We start from the raw sequence: 23,234 nt of genomic DNA, 5'->3' as shown, positions 1-23,234 counted from the left end.
GGATACGATAGGGTCTTTTAAGAGACTCCTGGATAGGTACATGGAGCTTAGAAAAATAGAGCGCTATGGGTGACCCTAGGTAATTTCTAAGGTAAGGACATGTTCAACACAGCATTGTGGGCCGAAGGGCCTGTATTGTGCTGTAGGTTTTCTATGTTTCTAAACTTCACTGGATACCCCTGACCTCATCAATATGCCTCAGTGCTAACTGTAAAGCTCTCCATCACATTTTCACTTCTTGAGCCAATGATGCACATGAAAGCACAAGTCTAGCAAAGATGGAATGGGATTTTGTAACACTGCACTGGAGGGTGAGGACTCCTGCAGGTCAACTTTAGTTCATCTCTTTTTGTTCATTCATAAAATTGGCAAGTACGGCATTTCCATTGCAATTTTTTTTCACGATAGCTGAGGGCTAATAAATGGTGTGTAACAGCTAATGTAGTTAACCCTTTGTTGCCTGTAGTGTGTGAAAGGCATGACCCATCCACACAATTAAGCTAGAAAATGTGTTGAATTTACAGTCTGACTTTCAGAGACTTTTGCCATCATTGAAAATGATAAGCCCAGGGAACTCTGATTCAGTGTCAACAACCTGCTTTTTGACTGTAGATGAAATCATTCCATTAATTAAAGTTTCAATTATTATTCAATGTGGCACCCAACTGCTATTCTTTCATCCTTTTACTTATGGTGGTGGTGGTGCGCTCAGTCACAGCAGTTTCTACGTCCAAAGGTGTTATTGTCTTTTGTAAATGTATCTGTTATGATTTCAAGACCTTGTTGGACATTAGGAACTTAAGGTACTGCAGGTCCACCCCATCAGCGAGTTGCTGCTTGGCAGAGACACTGAAGGAGCTGGACTTGGCTGTAGGTAGTGCAGCTGCCTGTGTCAGAGAGATGTCGGAGGATTCGGTGGACGAAGGTGGTGTGCGCTCCAACAGCGAGTGATCATCTCACTTGATTTTGATGTGATTGCGAGACCCTGCTAGACGTTGTGAATGTGCGATGCTGCATCCGATTCACTGATTTATTGGCGGACGGCCGGGGGGGTGGGGGGGCTGGTGGGAGCTGTGTGGCCTCAATCATAGTGAGGACCAGCCCTCGAGCCGCTGTGTGCCTGTTTGAAGCCACGCAGGAGAGGAGCATGGGAGTCGGTGGCTCCTCCAGAGTGCTGGGGGCATTGTGGTGCAGTGCCCAAGTTGGAGTCGGTGCTGCCCCTGCCCAGTGTTTGCTCGGCAGAAGCCAAGCCATATTGTGTTCAACTGCAGACTGCTGCAACATTCTTGGACTATATATATGTTTTTTTTTGTTTTACTGGTATCTTATATGTCCTGCTGTCTTGTCTTTGCTATTTATACCTTGTGCTCTGTGTGACTGTTGGTACTGTGTTTTGCACTTTGACCCTGGAGTGACAGTGTTTCATTTAGCTGAGATGGGAGAGACTGCACGTACAACAACTGTTGCCCAGTGCTTCACCAGTTGCAGCTTTATGGGAGAGTGGCAAAGAGAAAGCCACTGTTGAATAAAAAAGTCACAAGAAATCTCGACTGGAGTTTGCCAGAAGGCCTGTGGGAAACTCTGAAGGCAGTTGGAAGAAGGTTCTATGATCTGATGAAACCAAAATTGTGCTTTCTGGCCACCAGACTAAATGCTATGTTTGGCGTAAGCCAAACACCACACATAATCAAAAACACACCATCCCTACAGTGAAACATGGTGGTGGCTGCATCATGCTGTGGGGATGCTTCACTGCAGCAGGCTCTGGAAGGCTGTGAAGGTAGAAGGTAAAATGAGTGCATCAAAATACAGGGAACTCCTGGAGGAAAACCTGATGCAGTCTGCAAGAGAACTGCAACTTGGGAGAAGATTTGTTTTTCATCAAGACAAAGACTCCAAGCATGAAGCCAAAGCTACACAGGAATGGCTTAAAAACAACAAAGTTAATGTCCTGGAATGGCCAAGTCAGAGTCCAGACCTCAATCCAATTGAGAAATTGGGGCTGGACTTGAAAAGTGCTGTTCACTCATGATCCCCATGCAACCTGACAGAGCTTGAGCAGTTTTGTAAAGAAGAATGGGGAAAATTTAGTGTCAGATGTGCAAAGCTGTTAGAGACCCATCCACACAGAGTCAAGGTTGTAATTGCTAACAAAGATGTATCTACTAAATACAGACTTGAAGGGGGTGAATACTTGTGCATTCAATTATTTTTTGTTTTATGTGTAATTAATTTAGATCACTTTGTAGCGATCTGTTTTCACTTCAACATGAAAGAATCTTTTTCAATGTGATTCAATGTTGTAAAACAATATAACTTGTTGAAATCTTCTTGGGGGGGTGAATGCTTTTTATAGGCACTGTAAGTTGATATTGAACCTATTAAGCTGGAAAATACAAAAACAAACTTGTTAAATGCATTCATAGTGAATTAATAATGAACTCCTAAAGTAATTGCACAAAATAACAGTTTGTCTGTTAGGATGAGAAGCCGAGTTTATTCTAATTGTTTTTTGTTCAACAAAAAGGGCAAAAAGAAGAAATTTGGATCATTGATGATCTCATTATTGATGGGAATAATGTGAAAAATCCTGGTGTTTTGTTGGAGACATTCGACTTTGGACCAAAAGAGGACAACTGGTTCTTCTATCCTGGTGGAAACATTGGTCTTTATTGTCCCTATGTATCAAAGGGAACCACGTAAGAATAATGGTTTCTCCCATGCTTGGGGTATTGGTCTATAACAGGCTCTAAACTCTTCACCTCTTTGCACTTTTCTCCTTCTCCAAGATATTTCTTAAAATCTCCCTCCTACACCAACCACAATCAAGGCCCAGCATTTCCTTCCTGTCTACACTTATTATCAGTCTGCATGAAAGATCCATATTTAACCTTGTGCTGGACCTGACTGAGAGCTCCCAAGCCTCATTGGTGTAAACATCGAGAAAATCTGCTCTGACATTCAGAAACATTCAATATCATTCAAATCCATTGATCGTCAATTAGTGACTTTTAAAATACTATAAATATAAATAAATATACAATGCTGAACAGGTATCTTGCAGCTATTTCCCTCTGAAATGATTCTTCCTATACCCAGATGCAACTCTCAGCTTCCACGTTCAATGGGGATCCCTATTCCCAGCAGTGTGACCTTCTCAGCTTTCTTGGAGCAAAATTATATCTGATTTCTGTACATAATGTTTCTTTAAGTATTGGAAAAAGGTGTTGCATTAACACCTGGAATGGTTGCATTTACAATGGTGTCATGACCCAGAAATGTCTCAGCACCATCAGTTCAGATAATGTGTCGGGCTCCTTTTACAAAATACCTTGTAAGAAACTGTATTATATCCCATTTATTATCAGGTACATGTCAACCAAAGCAGATATCCTTTAAAAGACTTTCTGAAGTTAAATTGCCATGTTTTTACATCATGTCTATTTTGATATTTTATTTACATGATAGCTTTACATCACTGACAACAAAACTTAAACTAAGTGTCATTCTCATTACGAAGCCTCGTTCCAATCACAGTCAGTTACGTAGAACTGGAGGGAAAAGGGGAACTTTAATTTGTGGATGACATTTTCCTACAAAAAATGTTTCTAGAGATTTATTCAAGCATCATAGCATTGTTTCATTCAATGTGCACCCCTTGCTGGAGTGATTACTCCCTCTCATAAGATGTGGGTTTGTCTTCATTGTCACGGTACATTATCTCGGTTTTGTTTCTCTGTTAACAAGGGAGGAAGATTCCGCCATAGTCTTCGTGTCAAACATGGTTGGGGAACATTCCATCACTACGCGTGACCTGGATGTTAACGAGAACACCATTGTTCAATTTGAGGTAACGTAGTGATAGTTACCTGTCTGTCCTTTCTTTAGTCACGTGGAACTTTTGGACAATAGCTTCATGTGTTTAGAATTTAGACCACACAGCAGCCACTTCGGCTATTAATTGACACATTTAATTAAATTAGGCCCCTGAGTGTCCCGCTGGATGGGCTTTCAATTTCAAAATCCTTTTGTCCATCACTCACTTTGTACTGAAATTATACGCCACAACGCTGTGAGGTTTTGCAAATAAAAGGAAATTTGAGCCACTCATTTAAATAGGGTGGTACTAGGGCAACTGAATTCTGAAACAAAGCCCTAAAATTCCCTGGGTGAAACAGGGAAACAGAATATCTTAAATGGAACTTCAAGATTAACCTTTTAATCGTTTAAAATAGGCTAGTTTATTTCTTGAAAGGAGTAGCAACAATAATTAAAGTATTAATCCACTAATATAGCAAGTACTGATCGTTAGGCTTGAAGTAGAATAGTTGAAGCACTAGAGGGAATTAGTGGTTCATAGATCTGGTAAAATGTCTGCCAATATATCTACTTTGACAGCAGCACAGTTTCAAGAGAACTAGAAAGAAAAGAAATCTGTGTTAGATCAAAGAGGTCATACGAATATTTTCAATTTCCCAATATGTCTTTAAATTAAAACCTTGTTGCCTTGCTAATGTAAACCTTCCAAAGACAAATGCTTACACTTCGACAGCAACGTGTTCCGACATCACCGTGCTTCACCTATCGTTTCAGATCAATGTTGGATGTAACGTAGACAGTTCAGCTTCTGATCCCATTAGACTGGAGTTCTCCCGGGACTTTGGAGCTACGTGGCATTTGCTGCTGCCGCTCTGTTACAGCAGTGGGCACGTCAGCTCACTTTGCTCAACCGAGCTCCATCCCAGCAGCACCTATTACGCTGGGACCACCCATGGGTGGAAGAGGGAGGTCATCCATTTTGGCAGGCTCCATCTTTGCGGGTGAGTTCCGACTTGAGAACATTATATTTAGTTTTGGTTTTTACTTAAATGTTCCTTTCTTCTTTCCACACATTTGATTGGTAATCTTCGAACTTACAAGAGCTGACAGCCTTCCACCCCATTTGCACATTAATGGTCAAAAGTTTGTTGCCAGTGCAACTTACTCGGAAGCTTACAAGGGACGCACAGAGTTTGCAGAGATAGGTGACCTATTCTTAACCCGAGCTTCCTGGAAGAAATCTGTCTTGGTCAATGTCCAAAACACCTATCCGTCAGTTTAGATACGTACAAAGCTCTCGTTGATGCATCTCCTATCACCTGTTCAAAAGATCGTTTCCTTTGTTTCATCCATTGAAGTATTCCTTCTTATCCCCGCAGGTCAGTGAGGTTCCGATGGTATCAGGGCTTCTACAGACTAGGCTCTCAGCCAGTGACCTGGGCCATTGATAATGTGTATATTGGGCCTCAGTGTGAGGAGATGTGTCATGGCCACGGTAGCTGTGTCGGGGGAACCCGCTGCGTCTGTGACGCTAGGTATTCTGGACCCACCTGCAAAATCGGCTCCAAAAACCCCGACTTCTTGAAGGGAGATTTTAAAGGTAGGCTGGAAGAAAATTACATTTGCAGGGTTGGTGCAGACTGGGTTACAATGAAATAGAGCGACTCTTTCCACGGAAAATGGGTGATGTGTAATACCCACAATTTCCACTGAATGGAAGAGATGGAAGTACTTGAGGTTAGGCTGAAGATGGAAGGCTGGGCATGGTGGTATTAGGGGGGATTTGCATGTGGTGATAGGGGTTTGGGTATGTGCTGTGGGACAGGGGTTGATGGGTGTGAATGGGTGGGCAACGGATGCAGATAGAGCAGTGCGGGGGTGGAGTAGAGGTAGTGGGTAGTGACTGTGTTTGGTCAAGATTAGATGTGGATGAAGGTGGAGTTTATTTATTTATTGAGAAACCATGTGGATTAGGCCCTTCCATCCTTTCAAGCCATACCACCCAGCAATCCCTCGATTTAACCCTAGCCTAATCACAGGACTATTTACGATGACCAATTAACCTGCGAACTGGTACGTCTTTGGACTGTGGGAGGTAACTGGAGCACCTAGAGGAAACCCAGGTGGTCACGGGGAGAACGTACAAACTCCTCACAGGCAGTGGCGGGAATTGAACCAGGGTCACCTGTACTGTAAAGTGTTGTGCTAACCACTACGCCACCATGTTTGTGGGTAAGAGTGGTGTGGACAGAGCGGTGGCAGGATGTAGGGATTACGACTGGTGGTGACTTATTGGTCGCGATTAGATGTGGGAGAATGTGGAGTTTGTGGTAAGGATGGTGTGGGCAGGAATGATGGATACAGGCAGAGGTGGCATTCATGGTTAGAGGTAAGGGGCATACAGGGTGTTTGCAGTAGGAGGGTAGTGGGGTGGTGGATGTGAGTACAAATGGGACTGGGGATTGCTGGGACATGTTGGTCAAGGTTGGGAGCAGCCTGGGTGAAGGCTGCAGGTTTACTGGGGAAGAAGAAGAATTTGCTTCAGTTGCATCAGATGACCAATACAAGCATAAAATAGTGTGAAAATCTGTGGCTATTGAGATGGGATTCCTCTCAATTTCTATGCCAGCTTGTGGCTTTCTGTCTGTCAGAGAGACTGAGTGGAAGCTCACAAGCTAGTGGAACGTAAGTGACAATGGGTCCCCTGTGGGATAGAAACCTCTCCTCACCACCAACAGCCTGGAAACCAGTGTTTCAGATCAGACCGGGCTTGAGCGGTGGATAAGATTCAACTCGCTGAATTTGCTGAGGACACTATGATATTAAGACCAGTTGTCATACTTATAATCATCCGCAAAACATTTGTCTTCATAGAAGATTTTATTGTCGCTTCTGTTTCATCCAGTCTAAGTTATGACAGCTAATGTTGCAGCTTAAGGAAACGCAGCTGGGGGTTGTTTTTGGTTGTATTATTTAAAGGAGAGTAGGTCAGGAACCCCCTTCCTCCCCACAGAGCTTTGGCTGAGTATTTTACGTCAGAATGTGGCCCTAAGCCCAGGAAACGTTGACACCGTAAAGTGAGAACAACACTACCGATGGGCATTGGAAGCACCTCCCATTGTGGCAGCATCGACTGGGCACAATTATTGAAATATCAGGCTGCCAGAGGGTTTGCAGTGACCAGGCAGGTTGGTTACATAGCCACTGGAAGGAGTGGAGAGTAAGGGATCTGGTTAGGGGTCATTCATTTAATTTACATCAAGACTTTTATTTCCCACAAGGAATATTCAAGGGTTAAAAGGTCAGAGATCTCCAGGATGTGGAGATGTCATATTCATGCTTATCATTCACATTGGATTTATTATGGTCAATTGATGTAGCTACCACTTTATAACATTGCTGGATCATCAATTTTAACTAATCCTGAGTTACTTTAATTCTTAGGACCAGTGGACCCAGAGAAATTTTTGGTGGTCAGTGGTGGCAAACCATCCCGGAAATGTGGTTTAATGTCCAGTGGGAACAGCCTCTTCTTCAGTGAAGAGGGCCTCCGCATGCTGATGACTGTCGATATGGATTTGTCGCAAGCAAGGTATTCAGAACACATTCCTTCATAAGACACTTCTTCAGGGTTCTCCTCTTGTTAAAGCCTTTTGTAATGAGGCCTTCTGTGAAATTCTGTATTTAATATTCAGGTGTGATGTCAAAAAGTCCTTTCGGGGTATCAGACTTAGTATACCCAACCATATACTTTCAGCCCACCTCTTGTCTTGATACAGGCCTCCTCTGGTCATACTAATACAGCCACTAATGTTTGCAATACATCAGTATTTGCCGTACAAAGCCATGACACTTTCTAATTGTCAAATTGTTATTTCCTGAGTCAGTTTTAGCTTGAGATCCAATCTCTCAACGAACCTCACCTTGACTCATCGATATCTCTTTACTTCCAACGGCTTTCTCCTTCAATGTCAGGCACATATTTTGAAATATTTGTTCTTTTTCATCATGGGCAGAGATATTTCCTGATTTCTTAGGGCTTTGAGGTTTGGCGTTATAATCCCGACGTTTCGAAAAGACAATAACACAAAACCAGTTCCCTCCCACCAGCTCCCAGTTGCTTATTCCCCATTTGCCAGAACTGTGCCTTGAAGAATCATTTCAAACAGCGCACTGCGAACAGACAACCATGTTCAGCTGTCATGTTGAGAAGATAAGAGAAATTCCAGGCATCTCTTTTCTCCTCCTGATTTCTAAGAAACAGGCATTTTCATCTCGTTGTGTCAGAGTGCTCTTTAATCTCTTGTCAGTTAGGAATTCACTATTCCCTCCCCGAAGTGGTGGCGAAAATGCAAATTTGCGACCTGAAGATTGATAACACAAATATTCAAGATGATGCTGTGTGTTCATGTATTGCCTGGTGGTTTTCACAGCACGGTACCATCGGGCCTACTCTGATGCATGCCTGTGGGACAGTGGATGTTTTTAATGAGTTCTCATTAAGAGTCAGACCCTGCCAGTAACCAATAGAATTTACTTCAATATAACAAAGCCGACTCCACACTTTCCAGATGTAACAGCAAAAAATATCAAGTGTGCAGATTTAAAGTGGCAGCTCCATTTTTGCTGCTGAGTTTTCAATTTCCATTTGGAGTGTTTTGTTGTACCTGTTGCAAGTTTTGCACTCAAGGTTGTCAATCACACTTTGGAAACCATGGGTCCCGTGCCTCGTGCTGAAGAGGTATTCGATTACGAAGGGAAAAGAACTGACTTTTTTGGGGGGGGGGGGGATTTTCTGACCTTGAACAGGAATCTGCCCCTGGGGACAGGAATCAGATATTGATAAAGGACTGCCTGTTTGCAGACACCACCCCTGTAATTAACCTACAATAGATCTTAGATCAGGGGCTCCCAGCCTGTGGTCCATGGACCCCTCAGTTAATGGCAGGGGCCCAGGGCATGAAAATGGTTGTCATTATTTGGGTTGCTAACACAAGATGTACTGTACCTGACAACTGACTCTTAATAGAATAAGTCAGACTTCAGCACAGAATCACAGGAGTCCTGAAAAAGGGTCTCGGCACAAAATGTCAACTGTTTACTCTTTTCCATAGATGCTGCCTGCCCCCGCTGAGTTCCTCCAGCCCTTTGTGAGTGTTGCCCAGGAAGGTTGTAGCTTGAAAGGAGGCCATTTGGCCATTGAATGCTTACATGCCCTGTGCAAGAGCAATTCAGAAGGTCACTTCCCCCACTGCCCTCTTCCCATAACTCTCCATTTTCTGTTTTTCTCCATTTCTGTTTGAAAACTATGATTCCACATTCTGACTACTTGTTACATAATCCTTTTGATTCTTCTGTCGGATTTTCTTCATTTTGTCACATTTGGTTTGGGCTTGTCCGCCAGTGGAAAGTGCTCCTGGCCCTGTCTAGGCCCTTCACGAATACCTCTCTCCAAATCTTCTCACAACACACACAAAATGCTGGTGGAACACAGCAGGCCAGGCAGCATCTACAGGAAGAAGCACTGTCGATGTTTTGGGCCGAGACCCTTCGTCAGGACGAACTGAAAGGAAAGATAGTAAGAGATTTGAAAGTAGTGGGGGAGGGGGAAATGCGAAATGATAGGAGAATGATAGGGGGTGGGATGAAGCTAAGAGCTGGAAAGGTGATTGGCGAAAGTGATACAGAGCTGGAGAAGGGAAAGGATCATGGGATGGGAGGCCTCGGGAGAAAGAAAGGGGGAGGGGGGAACACCAGAGGGAGATGGAGAACAGGCAAAGTGATGGGGTAGAGAGACAGAAAAAAACAAACTAAATATATCAGGGATGGGGTAAGAAGGGGAGGAGGGGCATTAACGGAAGTTAGAGAAGTCAGTGTTCATGCCATCAGGTTGGAGATTACCCAGCCAGTATATAAGGTGTTGTATCTCCAACCTGAGTGTGGCTTCATCTTGACAGTAGAGGAGGCCATGGCAGAGAGGAATTTCCAGCATCTGTAGATTTCCTCGTGTTTGCTCCAAATCTTCTCAACTTTTTTCGTCCCAAGGCGACCAATCCCATTTCTTCAGACAATGCATATAACTAAAATCCATCATCTCACAGATCTCTCTGGTACCGTACAGGGAATTCACATCCTTCCAAAAACTTGGCACCCGATACTCCAATAAGGCTGAGTTCACTGTAACCTCTTTGCTCTTTTCCAAGTGACTGCTGATTCTGTCCCAAATTATTGCCTCTAGAACTTTCCCTATAACCAAAGATAAAGTGATGAATGTGTAATCTTGGGTTTACACTTAAAAGCTTTTTGAACAGCAGAGTAACATTTGCAATTCCCCGGTCCTCAAGCCCACCCCAGGATCTGTCAATCTGTTGACTGTGGCCAGGACTCTGCCATTTTCTCCCTAACTGTGACCAGTGGGGTACCGCAAGGTTCAGTGCTGGGACCGCAGCTGTTTACAATATACATTAATGATTTAGATGAAGGGATTAAAAGTAACATTAGCAAATTTGCCGATGACACAAAGCTGGGTGGCAGTGTGAAATGTCAGGAGGATGTTATGAGAATGCAGGGTGACTTAGACAGGTTGGGTGAGTGGGCAAATGTATGGCAGATGCAGTTTAATGTGGATAAATGTGAGGTTATCCACTTCGGTGGCAGGAACAGGAAGGCAGATTACTATCTAAATGAAGTCAAGTTAGGGAAAGGGGAAGTACAATGAGATCTAGGTGTACTTGTACATCAGTCAATGAAAGCAAGCATGCAGGTACAGCAGGCAGTGAAGAAAGCTAATGGCATGCTGGCCTTTATAACAAGAGGAATTGAGTATAGGAGTAAAGAGGTCCTTCTGCAGCTGTACAGGGCCCAGGTGAGACCCCACCTGGAGTAGTGTGTGCAGTTTTGGTCTCCAAATTTGAGGAAGGACATTCTTGCTATTGAGGGAGTGCAGCGTAGGTTCACAAGGTTAATTCCCGGAATGGCGGGACTGTCATATATTGAAAGATTGGAGCGACTGGGCTTGTATACACTGGAATTTAGAAGAATAAGAGGGGATCTGATTGAAACATATAAGATTATTAAGGGATTGGACACGCTGGAGGCAGGAAGCATGTTCCCGCTGATGGGTGAGTCCAGAACTAGAGGCCACAGTTTAAGAATAAGGGGTAGATCATTTGGAACAGAGATGTGGAAAAACTTTTTCACCCAGAGAGTGGTGGATATGTGGAATGCTCTGCCCCAGAAGGCAGTGGAGGCCAAGTCTCTGGATGCATTCAAGAGAGAGTTAGATAGAGCTCTTATAGATAGCAGGGTCAAGGTATATGGGGAGAGTGCAGGAGCGGGGTACTGATTGTGTATGATCAGCCCTGATCACAGTGAATGGCGGTGCTGGCTAGAAAGGCCGAATGGCCTACTCCTGCACCTACTGTCTATTGTCCATTGTCTATAATTCTCTCTGTAACATAGAATGCATCATAAGGTGATTTATTTACTTGATAAACAGCTAGCCTTGCTAGCATCTCCACCTTAGCAACTAGAAGCCAACCCATTATCTCAGTAACATCTTCCTTTGCTGAGATTTGAGCTGCACCTTCACATCTGGGAGTGGTGTTAATAGTCAAAATGCACCAGAAATAAATGAACAGCACCACCAATCAGCTAGTAATATTAAACATACAAAAAGCTTCCATCTAAATCCACAGCTTTTTCTCAAGACACTGAAACAGAGATATTTGTTTTCATTTCTGAGAAAAATTTTCAGCGTATGATCCCACAGGAACAGGATAGTGCTGCAGGTTGGAACGTGATTCACTCTGCCGTGAGATATGCTGACCAGTGTATCAGCTGGCATTCTAACATCAACCCAGAAATTTGTCACATAAATCTATTTCTTATGTGAGTGTTCACAGAGTCGGGAAGGGTATTTTAACAGTAAATCCCTAGTCCGGTGCCCGTGGCGCTGTGCAAGAGACTGTTTGTTGCACTTTTGCCTATTACTAAGCATTCGACTTTGACTTTGGGGGAGGATATTTCAAAGGTGACATGCCAGCTAATGTATGACATCTTCCACTCAGGTTCGTACAGTTCTTCCTGAGACTGGGCTGTGGGAAGGCATCACCTGACCCCAGGAGCCAGCCAATGCTCTTACAGTACTCCCTGAATGGTGGCCTGAGCTGGGGTGTCCTGCAGGAATTCCTCTTCAGCAACTCAAGTAACGTGGGCCGATACATCGCCTTGGAGATCCCTCTGAAGGCCCGGTCCTCGTCCACCCGGCTGCGCTGGTGGCAGCCCTCCGAAGACGGGCATTTTTACAGCCCCTGGGCAATTGATGAGGTGAGATTGTGCTGCTGAAGGCAGGCCCGGGACACTGAATGCGTGACGGCCAATGCTTCTTCCCTGTGACCTACAGACTCACTTCCAAGGACTCTTTACAACTCGCCCTCAGTATTATTTCTTATTTGCCCAGTTTGTCTTGCTTTTGCAGTTGGTTGCTTGTCAATCCTCATCTCCTTATATTTAGTTTTGTCGTAAATTATACAGAATTTCCTTTTTTTCCCTGCCTGCAAGAAAATGAATATCAAGGCAGTATATGGAAACATATGTGTACTTTGATAATAAATTTACTTTAAACTGCAACCTAGGAACGTTGTGAGCTGTTGGGACTGTAAGACTAGGGTAGATAAATAACAGCTGGAATTCCCTGGTTTGCCCGGTGGAAAGTAATCGCCGTTAGAGGTTGTACACGTCTGGTCTGGCGAAGACCACGTCCCACACTCGGTACCTCCATCCAGAGCAGGGGGGTGGCATTGGGTTGAAGCCCTTAGAGGTGCATTTTCCTCTGTAGGCTATACGGCAACCTGGGGATCTATCACCAGGAAAGAAGGACCTGGAGCAGATTAGACTGAGAAAGACTGCCCTTGAACAATCCGCTGGATGAGTGGTAACTCCCCTTCTCATCGGCCGCGAGTTACTTTCCCACAGATCTCCACAGCAAAACCGCCAGAGCAGAGTCAAAGGGAGGGGCAGCAAAGAAAAAGATCACAGGAGATTACAGCGACCATCAGCCCTCCCATCTACAGGAACTCTGCTCTAATCCCACATCCTCAGTGCCACGCAACACACACAAAATGCTGGAGGGACTCAGCAGGCCAGGCAGCGTCGATGGGATGAAAAGAGTAAACCGTCGACGTTTTGGGCCGAGCTCCTCCAGCGTTTTGTGTGTGTTGCTTGGATTTCCAGCACCTGCAGACTTCCTCATGTTCGTGGTCCTTAACACCACTCCCTGATTCTGTCCCTAACCCGAACACCAGCAACAGTTTATAATGGCCAATTAGCCTATAGCCCTGGAGTCTTTGGCATATGGGAGGGAATCAGTGTAAACCCATACATTCACAGGGAGAACGTGCGAGCAGCCTCGGTTCCGCAGACCGCACCTGAGGTCAGCATTAAACCCGGGTCCCTGGCATCGAGAGGCAGCTGTGCCACTGGCTGCCCCTTTATTCTCCTCGGCTTGGCTTCAAATCTCCAGAACTGAACTCCAGTGATATTTTTAACTTGGTATTGCTAGTGCTTATGATTTGCTGTGTTCTTTTCCCACATTTACTGTTGTCTCTCTGAATGAAACAGATCATAATTGGAGGGAGCATTCTGGGTAACACCGTGATGGAAGATAACTTCAACACCCTGGATAACAGGAAGTGGCTGCTTCACCCTGGCGGCACCAAGATGCCTGTCTGTGGCTCAAACGGGGACGCACTGGTGTTCATCGAGAAAGCCTACACCCGCTACGTTATCTCCACGGATGTGGTGATAAACGAAGATTCCTTCTTGCAGTTTGATTTTGCTGCCTCCTGCTCTGTCACGGACTCTTGTTACGGTAAATATCTCCCTGACGAGTAGACTTTGGGGGCTCCCCCCTCTGCCGGCTTTACGGCGGTGGAGCAGATCTCCCATTCCGACTTCAGCCCACGTTTCGGGATCAGGATCCTCTGCGCGGGCGGGCTAGGTATCCCCGCAGGATGCAGAATCAGGTTTAAAATCACTGGCATATATTGTGAAACGTGTTGCTTTTGCGGCAGCAGTGCGGGGAAAGGAGTGAGGCAGTGTTCACGGGTTTGACGTCCATTCAGAAGTCTGATGGCAGAGGGGAAGAAGCTGTTCCTGAACCGCTCCTGTACCTCCTCCCTGATGGTAACAATGAGAAGAGGGCACGTCCTGGGTGATGGGCGTCCTTAATGATGGATGCCGCCTTTTTGAGGGATCTCTCTTTGAAGATGTGCTGGATGCTGGGGAGGCTAGTGCCCATGATGGAGCTGACTGAGTTCACAATTTTCTGCAGCTTCTTTCAGTCCTCTGCAGTAGCCCTCCCCCCCCACCCGACTCCCCCTCGTACCAGACGGTGATGCAGCCAGTTAGAATGTTCTCCATGGTACCTCGAGAATTCTGAGTGTCTATGGTGACAAACCAAATCTCAAACTCCCAATGAAATGTAGCCACTGTCGCTCCTGCTTTGTAACCGCATCAATCTGTCGGGCCCAGCATCCTCAGAGAGACACCCAGGAACTTGGAATTGCTCAGTCTTGACGAGGTTTGGTTTATGTTCCTCGTCTTCTGAAGTCCAAAGTTCTTTGGTCTTACTGACGTTGAGTGCAAGGTTGTTGTTGCGACGTCACTCAGCCAGTGGATTGGCTACGTTTAGAGGCCTCTGCAGTGAAATAAATTTCATTTACAACATAGTTACCACAGAGCACCCAGAACCACTGCCATACTGGCCAGGGTGGGAGAGTATAGATTGTGAAAAACAGTGAACACTGAGCAGAATCTTGGTGAAATCAAACCAAGTTCCATGTTAGCACCCGGGAAATTCTGTTCCATCCGATCCAGAGTCGAGAAATTTTGGGGCCTGGGGGTTTAAACTGCCGTAGATGAAGGTCAGGCATTGGCCACAGGCCTTTCTGTGGCCAGTGGACTGCAGTTGGGAATCACAAACCAGGATGGAAAATCTATTCCCGTCTGGGTTTCACAAGTGTAGCTTTTTTGAGGGCCATGACACTGCAGGGTTACCCATTAGATGCACACGAATGTACATTGAACAGAATGCTGCCAGGTTCCTGTGCCTCAGTTAAAACTGGTTCATTGGCATCGGAACAAATATGTTACATATGCCTGTGTGGATAATTTTCACTGTTCCTTCCTTTAAAGTCGTTTTCTAGTGCTCAATTAGCCATTCGTTATTTTATCAGCTATTTGCTTAAACTGTTATAAATGAGAGTGAACACACAAGTCATTAAATGAGTCTGGTCATCCGGTTTAGCGAGACTGCCCCTTCCCTGGGCCACAGGCAGTCCGCATTAATGCCCAGGCGATCGCTGTGTGTAAGGCTGATTCTGCATTCTGGTCGCAGGGAAGCAGGAATTCTTGCTGCTGTTGCTTTTCCATTCATTGGCAGGTATCATGAGCAGTGCCGCCCCCATTTATGATGCTCTCTGTAGTGAAGTGGAAGCAACTCTCTCTTGTCCTGACGAAGCTCCTTGGACTGTAGAAGCAATTAGTGAAACATCAGTGGCTGTAATCCCTCCCCAATTCTCCTCTAAGTTTATGTCCATGCATGAAGATTTTTGAAACATATTTGGTGGGTTTGATAATGCAGTGGGTAATATCCGCCGTTTAAAGATGCTAAACTGGCCTATTCCTGCCTTATCACTCTGAAGCCTGGGGCCTTACAGGGCTCTGACCACCTATATTCAAATTTCAAATTATTTACTACGTTATTTTGCCTCTGGGCCCAGTCAGAGGACCTGAAGAGGGGAGGGTGTGTGTGTAAACTGTTGGTTGTAAACCTGTGGCTCTCTTCCATTCACCCAGCTGTGGAGATCCAGTACTCAGTGGATCTGGGGCTGACCTGGTTGCCTGTTCTGACTGACTGTCTTCCCAGCAATGTGGAGTGTAACAAGTACCACCTGCAGAAGATCCTGGTGTCGGACACGTTCAACAAGTGGACCAGACTCACCCTGCCACTGCCACCTTACACCAGGTACCTCCCGTGCCCTTCCTTTCAGTTTACTGGAGATCTTGTCAAAAGTAGGGGAGAGTATTTCAGCTTCTGTTGCTTTTGGTGGAAAAGGCTGTCAAAATGGGCAGGGGAGATTGTGTCAAAGGAGGGATCATTATTTCCGGGATCAAAACGTGTCTGAATTCTTAACACTGATCATCATTATATTTTAATGTAATCTGTATTCCCCAGGGAAGAATAAAAAGAGCTGTTTATATAATTTCTGCAAATGAGCTGCATTGCATAAATCAGCCTTGGCTGAAATGCCATACTTGGTCAAACAACCTGCCCACAACTGCTGTCTAGGGTTGTCCATGAGAATTTGTATTTGGAAAATTAACGGCTACCCTTTCCACAACAATATTGTTCCGGACCTGTGCCTCGCCACAGCCTCTATATTCAGAACATCGCCTCTGAGTCTCTATTGTGTGGGAAACACTGCCCTCTGGTGATCAATGTGAGCACTGCACAGCCCTGGTATGGCCTGAAAATGGGTTTCACCCAGATAATAGTGATTTGATTAATACTAATACTCAATTGCAAAAAAATATCCTGGCGCCCCCACAGCACAAAAAATTAAGTGGTTTATAAACGGCTTGTGTCTGCATACCTTGACTGCATTCTGTTCCCCTACATCTGCAACACTTCATATGCTCTCGATCTCAATAACCTTCAATTCCCTGGACCTGGTCACTCATTTTCACTATGGATATCCAATCCCTATACACTTCTACCCCCGTCAAGAAGGCCTTAAAGCTCTCCACTTCTTTCTCAACAAAAGACCCAACCAGTTCCCTCCACCACCACCTCCTCCGTCTGGCAAAACTGGTCCTCACCCGCAACAATTTCTCTTTTGGCTCTTCCCACTTTCTCCAAGCATAAGCTGTAGCTATGAGCACCCGCATGGGCCCTAGCTATGCCTGCCTTTTTGTTGGCTACGTGGAACAGTCCATGTTCCAAGCCTTCCCTGGTGATGCTCCCCAACTCTTTCTGCGCTGCATTAACGACTGCATTGGTGCTGCTTCATGCACCCATGCTGAGCTCGTCAATTTCATCAGTTTTGCCTAAAACTTTCACCCTCCCTTTAAATTCGCTCGGTCCATTTCTGAGATTTCTCACTTCTTTCTTGATCTCTCTGTCTCCGTCTCTGGAGACAAACTGTCTACAGCTATCTTTTATAAACCTACCAATTCCCATGGCTAACCATTGAACTATACCTCTTCCCACCCTGTCTCCTGTAAAAAGGCCATTCCCTTTTCTCAGCTCCTTCATCTCCACCGCAGCTGTTCCCAGAGTGAGGATTTCCTTACCAGAACATCAGAGATGTCCATCTTCTTCAAAGAAGGAGGTTTCTCTTCCTCCACCATTGATGCTGCCCTCATCCACATCTCCTCCACTCCTGGACATCTGCACTCAACTCATCTTCCTGCCACCTTAACAGGGATAGAGTTCCTCTTGTCCTCACCTACCTCTCCAGAAGCCTCTACGTCCAACACATCATTCTCTACAACATCTGAATCTTCAACAGAACCCTACCATCAAGCACATCTTTACCTCCCCTCCCCCTCTCTCCACTTTTCACAGGGAACACTCCCTCCATGATTTCCCTGTCCAATGGTCCCTCCCAACACTTACCCTTGCAGGTGGCCAAAGTGCTACTCCTGCCCATTCACCTCCTCCCTCACCTCCATTCAGGGCCCCAAACAGTCCTTACAGGTGAGGCAACAATTCACCTGTGAATCTGTTGAGATTGTCTGCTGTATCCAGTGCTCTTGATGCAGCCTCCTCTACATTGGAGAGACCCAGCATAGATTAGGGGCCCGCTTTATCAAGCACCTCCACTCCATCCTCAGAGAGTGAGATTTCCCAGTGGACAGCCATTTTAATTCCTATTCCCATTTCCTTTCTGATATGCTGGTTCATGACCTCCTCTTTTTGTCATGATGTGGCCATTCTCAGGTTGGAGGAGCAACTCCTCTGCCTAGGTAGCCTCCAACCTGATGGCATGAACATCAATTTTCCCCCTTCCCCCTTCCCTCCTCTTCAATTTCCCACTCTAGCCTCTTACCTCTTCTCACCTGTCTATCACCCCCCCACCTCATGCCCCTCTTCCTTCCCGTCCTCCCTCTTCTTGCCTTCCTCCCATGGTCCACTCTCCTCTTGTATCAGATTCCTTCTTCTCCAGCCCTTTACCATTTCCATCTATCACCTCCGAGTTTCATACTTCATCCCTCCCCCCCCCCCCCCCCCACCTGGATTCACCTCTCACCTAACTTGTTTTCTTCCTCCTCCTCCTACCTTTTATCTGGCATCTCCCCCCCCCCCCCCACCCCATCCTTTCCGGTCTTGGCCTGAAACGTGACTGTTTATTCATCTCCATAGATGCTGCCTGACCTGCTGAGTTCCTCCAGCATTTTGTGTGTGTCAATGTCTGAAAATATTCCACATTCACAATTTCTGGAGTGTTTGTGGCTGGCATGTGGCCCTGAAGATGACTGCAGGGTATGGCCCCTAAAAGGTTTATACTGTGGTTGTACAAGGGGAAAGTCCCATGTTTCAAGTACAGTGTATTTCCAGTAAATTCCCCCACCCGCACCTCGCTTGATCATTCTTACTAAATGAGCTGCATACCATGCAAGGCCCCTGGTACTGTGAGACCAGGGTCATAAGTGTAGATGCTGCAACATTATTAATGTTATGAACAACTACAAGTGATTTCTAAAACTCAGGCAGCACATCTGGGCCCTTCAATTCACATCCTTTGCTGACGTGTCTTTATAGATATTAAAATGAAGATCTGAGGTTGCAGATAATTGGTCCGATTTGTGTGGAGAAAGTCCAGAAATCAAAATACAAGTGTAGTGGATGTTAGATATACTGTCTTCAGCTCAATTTTACAAAGTGCTTCCAGGCCCACACTGTCTCCTGATCAACAGGGATAAAACAGAGTAAAAACTAACCTGCAACCACCGGATTCCCCACTGCCCTCTCACTTGCCTTGAGATGCGACCAGGCACCAGGGGGCAGAAATATAAGCCAGCTTCACTGGGGCCTAGAGAATGTTTTTTACAAGCAGGACCTCCCAGTTTTGCCACCAGGTGAATCTGCTAGAGAATCTGTGCGGCTGCTTTGATGTGTCGAAGACAACTTTCCTGGAGGAACTGGTCTACTCCAGCAAGCAAGTCCAGTCCTTTGCTGCGCTTCATCTGGACGGCCCCACCCGCTCACATGTTTGCTGGCCCAGCGGGCTCTTGAATTCCATTCAGAACCGATGGTACGGAACAACTACATTAAGTTCAAAACTCATGTGGTTTGCAAATTTGATACTTTTAAATCCAACAGAGCGAATATTCACACACATTCTGTCGAGCAGTATCTGAAGTAGGATCAGAGTCAGGTTTATCGTCACTGACACATGTCGTGAAATTTGTTGCTTTGCAGCAGCAGTACTGTACAATGCAAAAAGTAGTACAAGTTACAATAAGAAATATTTTTTAAAATCTAGTGCAAAAACTGAGCAATGTAGTGAGGTAGCGTCTGTGTGTTCATAAACTGTACAGAAATTTGATGGGGGGGTGGGTAGTTGAGAAGAAACTTCCTAAAACACTGATTGTGTGTCTTCAGGTTCCTGCACCTTTTCCCTGAATTGTAGTAATGAGACGAGGGTGTGTCCTGGGTGGTGGGAATCCTTGATAATGGATGCAAAATCCATTTATTGTTCTGTAATATTCATCTTTATTATTTAGTAATGTCCGTTTTGACCTCCACTGTGTGAAGTACTATCTACGTAGTTTAGTTTGCGATATTTATTGATAAAACTCAACATTTCACAGCATTTTGCATTCATTTAAATAGATATTTGCTGAGTAGTGTATATGAGAACTACTGGTACAAGCAGTCTGCTGGAGGAACTTGAGTAGCGTTTAGGGGAAGCAAGGAATTGGGACTGATGACGGGTTTGAACAATTCCTTTACACCCACAAATACTGCCTGACCCACTGAAGAACCAGATTCCAGCATCTCCTGTCTTTCGGAGTTATTGGCAGGTTTTGGTGCCCCAGCAGAGCCAATGGAGCATGCTATCATTACCATCCCTTATCAATCACTATTCGGCCCTCTTCCACACACGCCTACCGTCAGCATCTGCAGGGCGGTGGTGGGATTTTCCGCTGCACCTTCAGCTGCCGTCCAGCTAAAAATACAAACAAACAAATGAATGACAGAAACCAACAGCCAGAGGTGCAAGTGATCACCGTATCCACTGAGCCGTGCTTGTGATCTAGCCATGTAGACCCGCCTGCTCGGCTTGGTAGAGCGATTATCCAAAATTTAAGCATAAAGTAAGTGAACTGAAGATCTTATTTGAATCTGTTCTCCCTTCAAGGTCCCAGGCCACTCGTTTCCGTTGGTATCAGCCAGCACCCTTTGAGAAGCAGCAGACGTGGGCCATCGATAACGTTTACATCGGGGACAGCTGCCTGGACATGTGTAACGGTCATGGGCGGTGCTCACACGATTCCTGCATGTAAGTGAATGGCTTTGATGCACCATCAATAACTCTCGGAGACGGGAGGCGAACGATAGGCTTCTATTAGCTGCAAGAGACCACCACACAACATCCTGGAGACTGAGGGGGGAGCAGTGCCTCCAATCACCTTTATACAGGGGTCTGTGGGAGGAGCCACAGGAGCAGTCAGCGGGGGGGGGGGTCTGTGGGAGGAGCCACAGGAGCAGTCAGCAGGGGTCTGTGGGAGGAGCCACAGGATCAGTCAGCAGGGTCTGTGGGAGGAGCCACAGGAGCTGTCAGCAGGGGGTCTGTGGGAGGAGCCACAGGAGCAGTCAGCAGGGGTCTGTGGGAGGAGCCACAGGAGCTGTCAGCAGAGGGGCGTGTATAGACAGGTAAATGTAGTTCACCACAGTCTTCAACTGGTTCAAACTGCTTTTCTTGAACTTTTTGATTCTGCCCCTCCACTTGCTCCTTTGGTAACCCTCCAAAGGTATATATATTTATACACATATTTACAAATATGTGTAAATTTGCATTTTCATTAACCAGTCACTACTCCCCATCGTACTCACCTCAGGGCTAAACTGGCCCTGTGACTCTGAAGTCGCTTCAGGGACTCTGCACTTCATGTTCTGTCTGTTATTTGTTTATTCTCTTTTGCACACCGGATGTATGGCCGTCTTAGTGATCCGGGGTTCTTCATGGATTCTATACTGTTTCTTGGTTTTGTGGCTGCCTGCAAGAAGACGTATCTCAAGGTTAACAAGTTAGATAATAAACGTACATTGAACTTTGAACCATTACCTAGAAAACGCCCATTCAGAAGTACAGGGAATAGATGTTATTAAATGCGGTATCAGTAACAAGGTCAGATGTGAGCAGATAAGATAAGCTATAAAATGCTTTAAACACATGAGGAGACAAGTGTCAGGTAAAATTAATGCAATAAAAAACCTAGCAAGGAACAGTGCTAAAACAAGTTAAAGAACGTGCCCAGAAAATGAAAGCAATCCGTCGATAAATTAACTTAATCACGTTTGATGACAACACGCTGCTGGAATGCATTCAATACTGCGGTGAAATTCTGTGGCAATCCTGCGCTCTGCAGAAATTTGGTTTCACTGTGTTTATAATCTGTGTGGAGTTATGGTCACCTCCACCACCTTAAAAGGACTTTCTGGTGTGGAAAAGATAAAGAAGAGATCGATAAATAAGGAAATGAAGGAGGGAGTGTTTTGGATTATGAGGAGCAATGACGTACTGTAGGTTACGTTTGATCTCAGTGGCAAAGAGTAGTATGATTGCTAGTATTTGGATTCTAAAGGGGCTTGGCAATGAGTCACAGAACAGAGCTTGGAAACAGGCCCAGTTTGTCCCTGTTGATCTGTAATGATCCCATCTGTACCCTTCTGTGTCTAGGTGAGTCAGGTGCTCATGTATCAGTGACTCCGCTCCAGGCACTCTCTCAAGCTGTGCGACCCAGGACCCTTCCCCATTTCCCCTTTAAATCTCTCCCTCATGCCCTAAGTTTATGTCCTCTTGTTTTATCTTCCTCATGTAGGGGGAAACGTTTCCTGCAGTGCACCCCATCCTTGTTGCTTCTGATCCATTCCGCCCCTTCTGGCTTGCCGTTTCTTTTAGCACTTTTTACAAGCTCGACGCTCAACCCAGCACAGACGGAAAGCGTGCAAGGAGCCGGCCGGATTCGAACCCGGGACCACTCGCTTCAAAGTCCAGTGCGGATGCCACCACACCACCGGATTTTACCCCTCATAATTTCATGTTCCTGGGGAGAATGGACCTAATTTCCCCATCTCTCCTCATAACTGAACTGTTCCATCGCAGGCAACATTCTGGTGAATCCCCTTTAGCACGATCACATTCTCCCTGCCGTACGGTGGCCAGTACTATACACAAATCACCAACAGAGGCCTGACCAAGGTAAATAATATTTGATGCCCTGACTAATGAAGACCAACATCCCACATTCCTTCCCAACCATGTTACCTAACTTTTTGTCACCTTCAAGTCGATGGATTTAGAATCCAAGGGCCCTCTGTTCCTCAGGCCTCCATGGTGAATGCCCTCACCTCACTGAATTATCAAGCTACAACATCTGTTTCCTTTATGAATACCAATGGAAAGTGTTCATTGGGGTCATCATCGATACACTGATTGCCCATGTTGACCCAAGCTTTTACCCTGAATATACTTATAGAATGTCTTTGGATTTACCTTAATCCTGTCTGCCAGTGATCTTAATTTTCCTAATTTCCTTTTTAAGTGCCTCCCTGCACATTTTAGTTCTCAGTGGGCCTCCCGCCGCTGTACTTCTCTGAACCTACCATATGAACCTACACATTTTAATTTTATTTTCTCTGAACCTACCATATGCTCCCTGCCACAAACAGGAGAAAATCTGTAGATGCTGGAAATCCGAGCAACACACACAAAATGCTGGAGGAACTCCCCAGCCGAGGCAGGAAAAGAGCAAACAGTCGATGTTTTGGGCCAAGACCCTTTGGCAGGACCTTCCTGCTGAAGGGTCTTGGCCCAAAATGTCAACTGCACTTTTTTCCCCACAGACACTGCCTGGCCTGCTGAGCTCATCCAGCATTTTGTGTGTACTCCCTGTTTTCCTTTTCTCCAGCCTTCAATATCCCTCAGCATACAGGGTTCCCACCACTTGTTACCACTGGCTTTCATCCTGACGGGATCTTGTTAGACTTGAACTCTTGCTGTTTCTCCATTGAGTGCTTTTCAGCGTGAAGATGTAAGCCCACCTGCAAGTAGATGCTCCCAATCTACCACATGTAACTGGAAATGGCTTTCTCCCAGTTTAGGACACTTTTTACTGGTCTA

General features: G+C 45.5%; 1 protein-coding gene and 1 long non-coding RNA gene across 4 annotated transcripts in view; one reads left to right on the top strand and one right to left on the bottom strand.

Moving 5' to 3' along the window:
- The window catches only part of LOC140738799 (reelin-like), a 302,475-nt gene that overhangs the window by 232,439 nt on the left and 46,802 nt on the right, over positions 1–23,234 (top strand). For both annotated transcript variants that reach the window (XM_073066646.1, XM_073066645.1), the window contains exons 40-48: positions 2,528–2,699; positions 3,748–3,850; positions 4,594–4,820; positions 5,199–5,419; positions 7,264–7,411; positions 11,889–12,147; positions 13,441–13,690; positions 15,679–15,847; positions 20,250–20,390. In XM_073066646.1, the coding sequence (XP_072922747.1) occupies positions 2,528–2,699; positions 3,748–3,850; positions 4,594–4,820; positions 5,199–5,419; positions 7,264–7,411; positions 11,889–12,147; positions 13,441–13,690; positions 15,679–15,847; positions 20,250–20,390 (1,690 nt within the window). The remainder of the gene's footprint in view (positions 1–2,527; positions 2,700–3,747; positions 3,851–4,593; positions 4,821–5,198; positions 5,420–7,263; positions 7,412–11,888; positions 12,148–13,440; positions 13,691–15,678; positions 15,848–20,249; positions 20,391–23,234) is intronic.
- LOC140738800 (uncharacterized) overlaps positions 19,747–23,234 on the bottom strand; it is a 72,079-nt gene continuing 68,591 nt past the window's right edge. For both annotated transcript variants that reach the window (XR_012101458.1, XR_012101457.1), the window contains 2 exons: positions 20,945–21,108; positions 19,747–20,057 (listed from right to left, as the gene is read on the bottom strand). This is a non-coding gene — a long non-coding RNA (uncharacterized lncRNA). The remainder of the gene's footprint in view (positions 20,058–20,944; positions 21,109–23,234) is intronic.

Source organism: Hemitrygon akajei, chromosome 14 (assembly GCF_048418815.1).
Source record: "Hemitrygon akajei chromosome 14, sHemAka1.3, whole genome shotgun sequence".
NCBI lineage: Eukaryota > Metazoa > Chordata > Chondrichthyes > Myliobatiformes > Dasyatidae > Hemitrygon > Hemitrygon akajei.
This window is presented reverse-complemented; position numbering and strand designations above follow the sequence as displayed.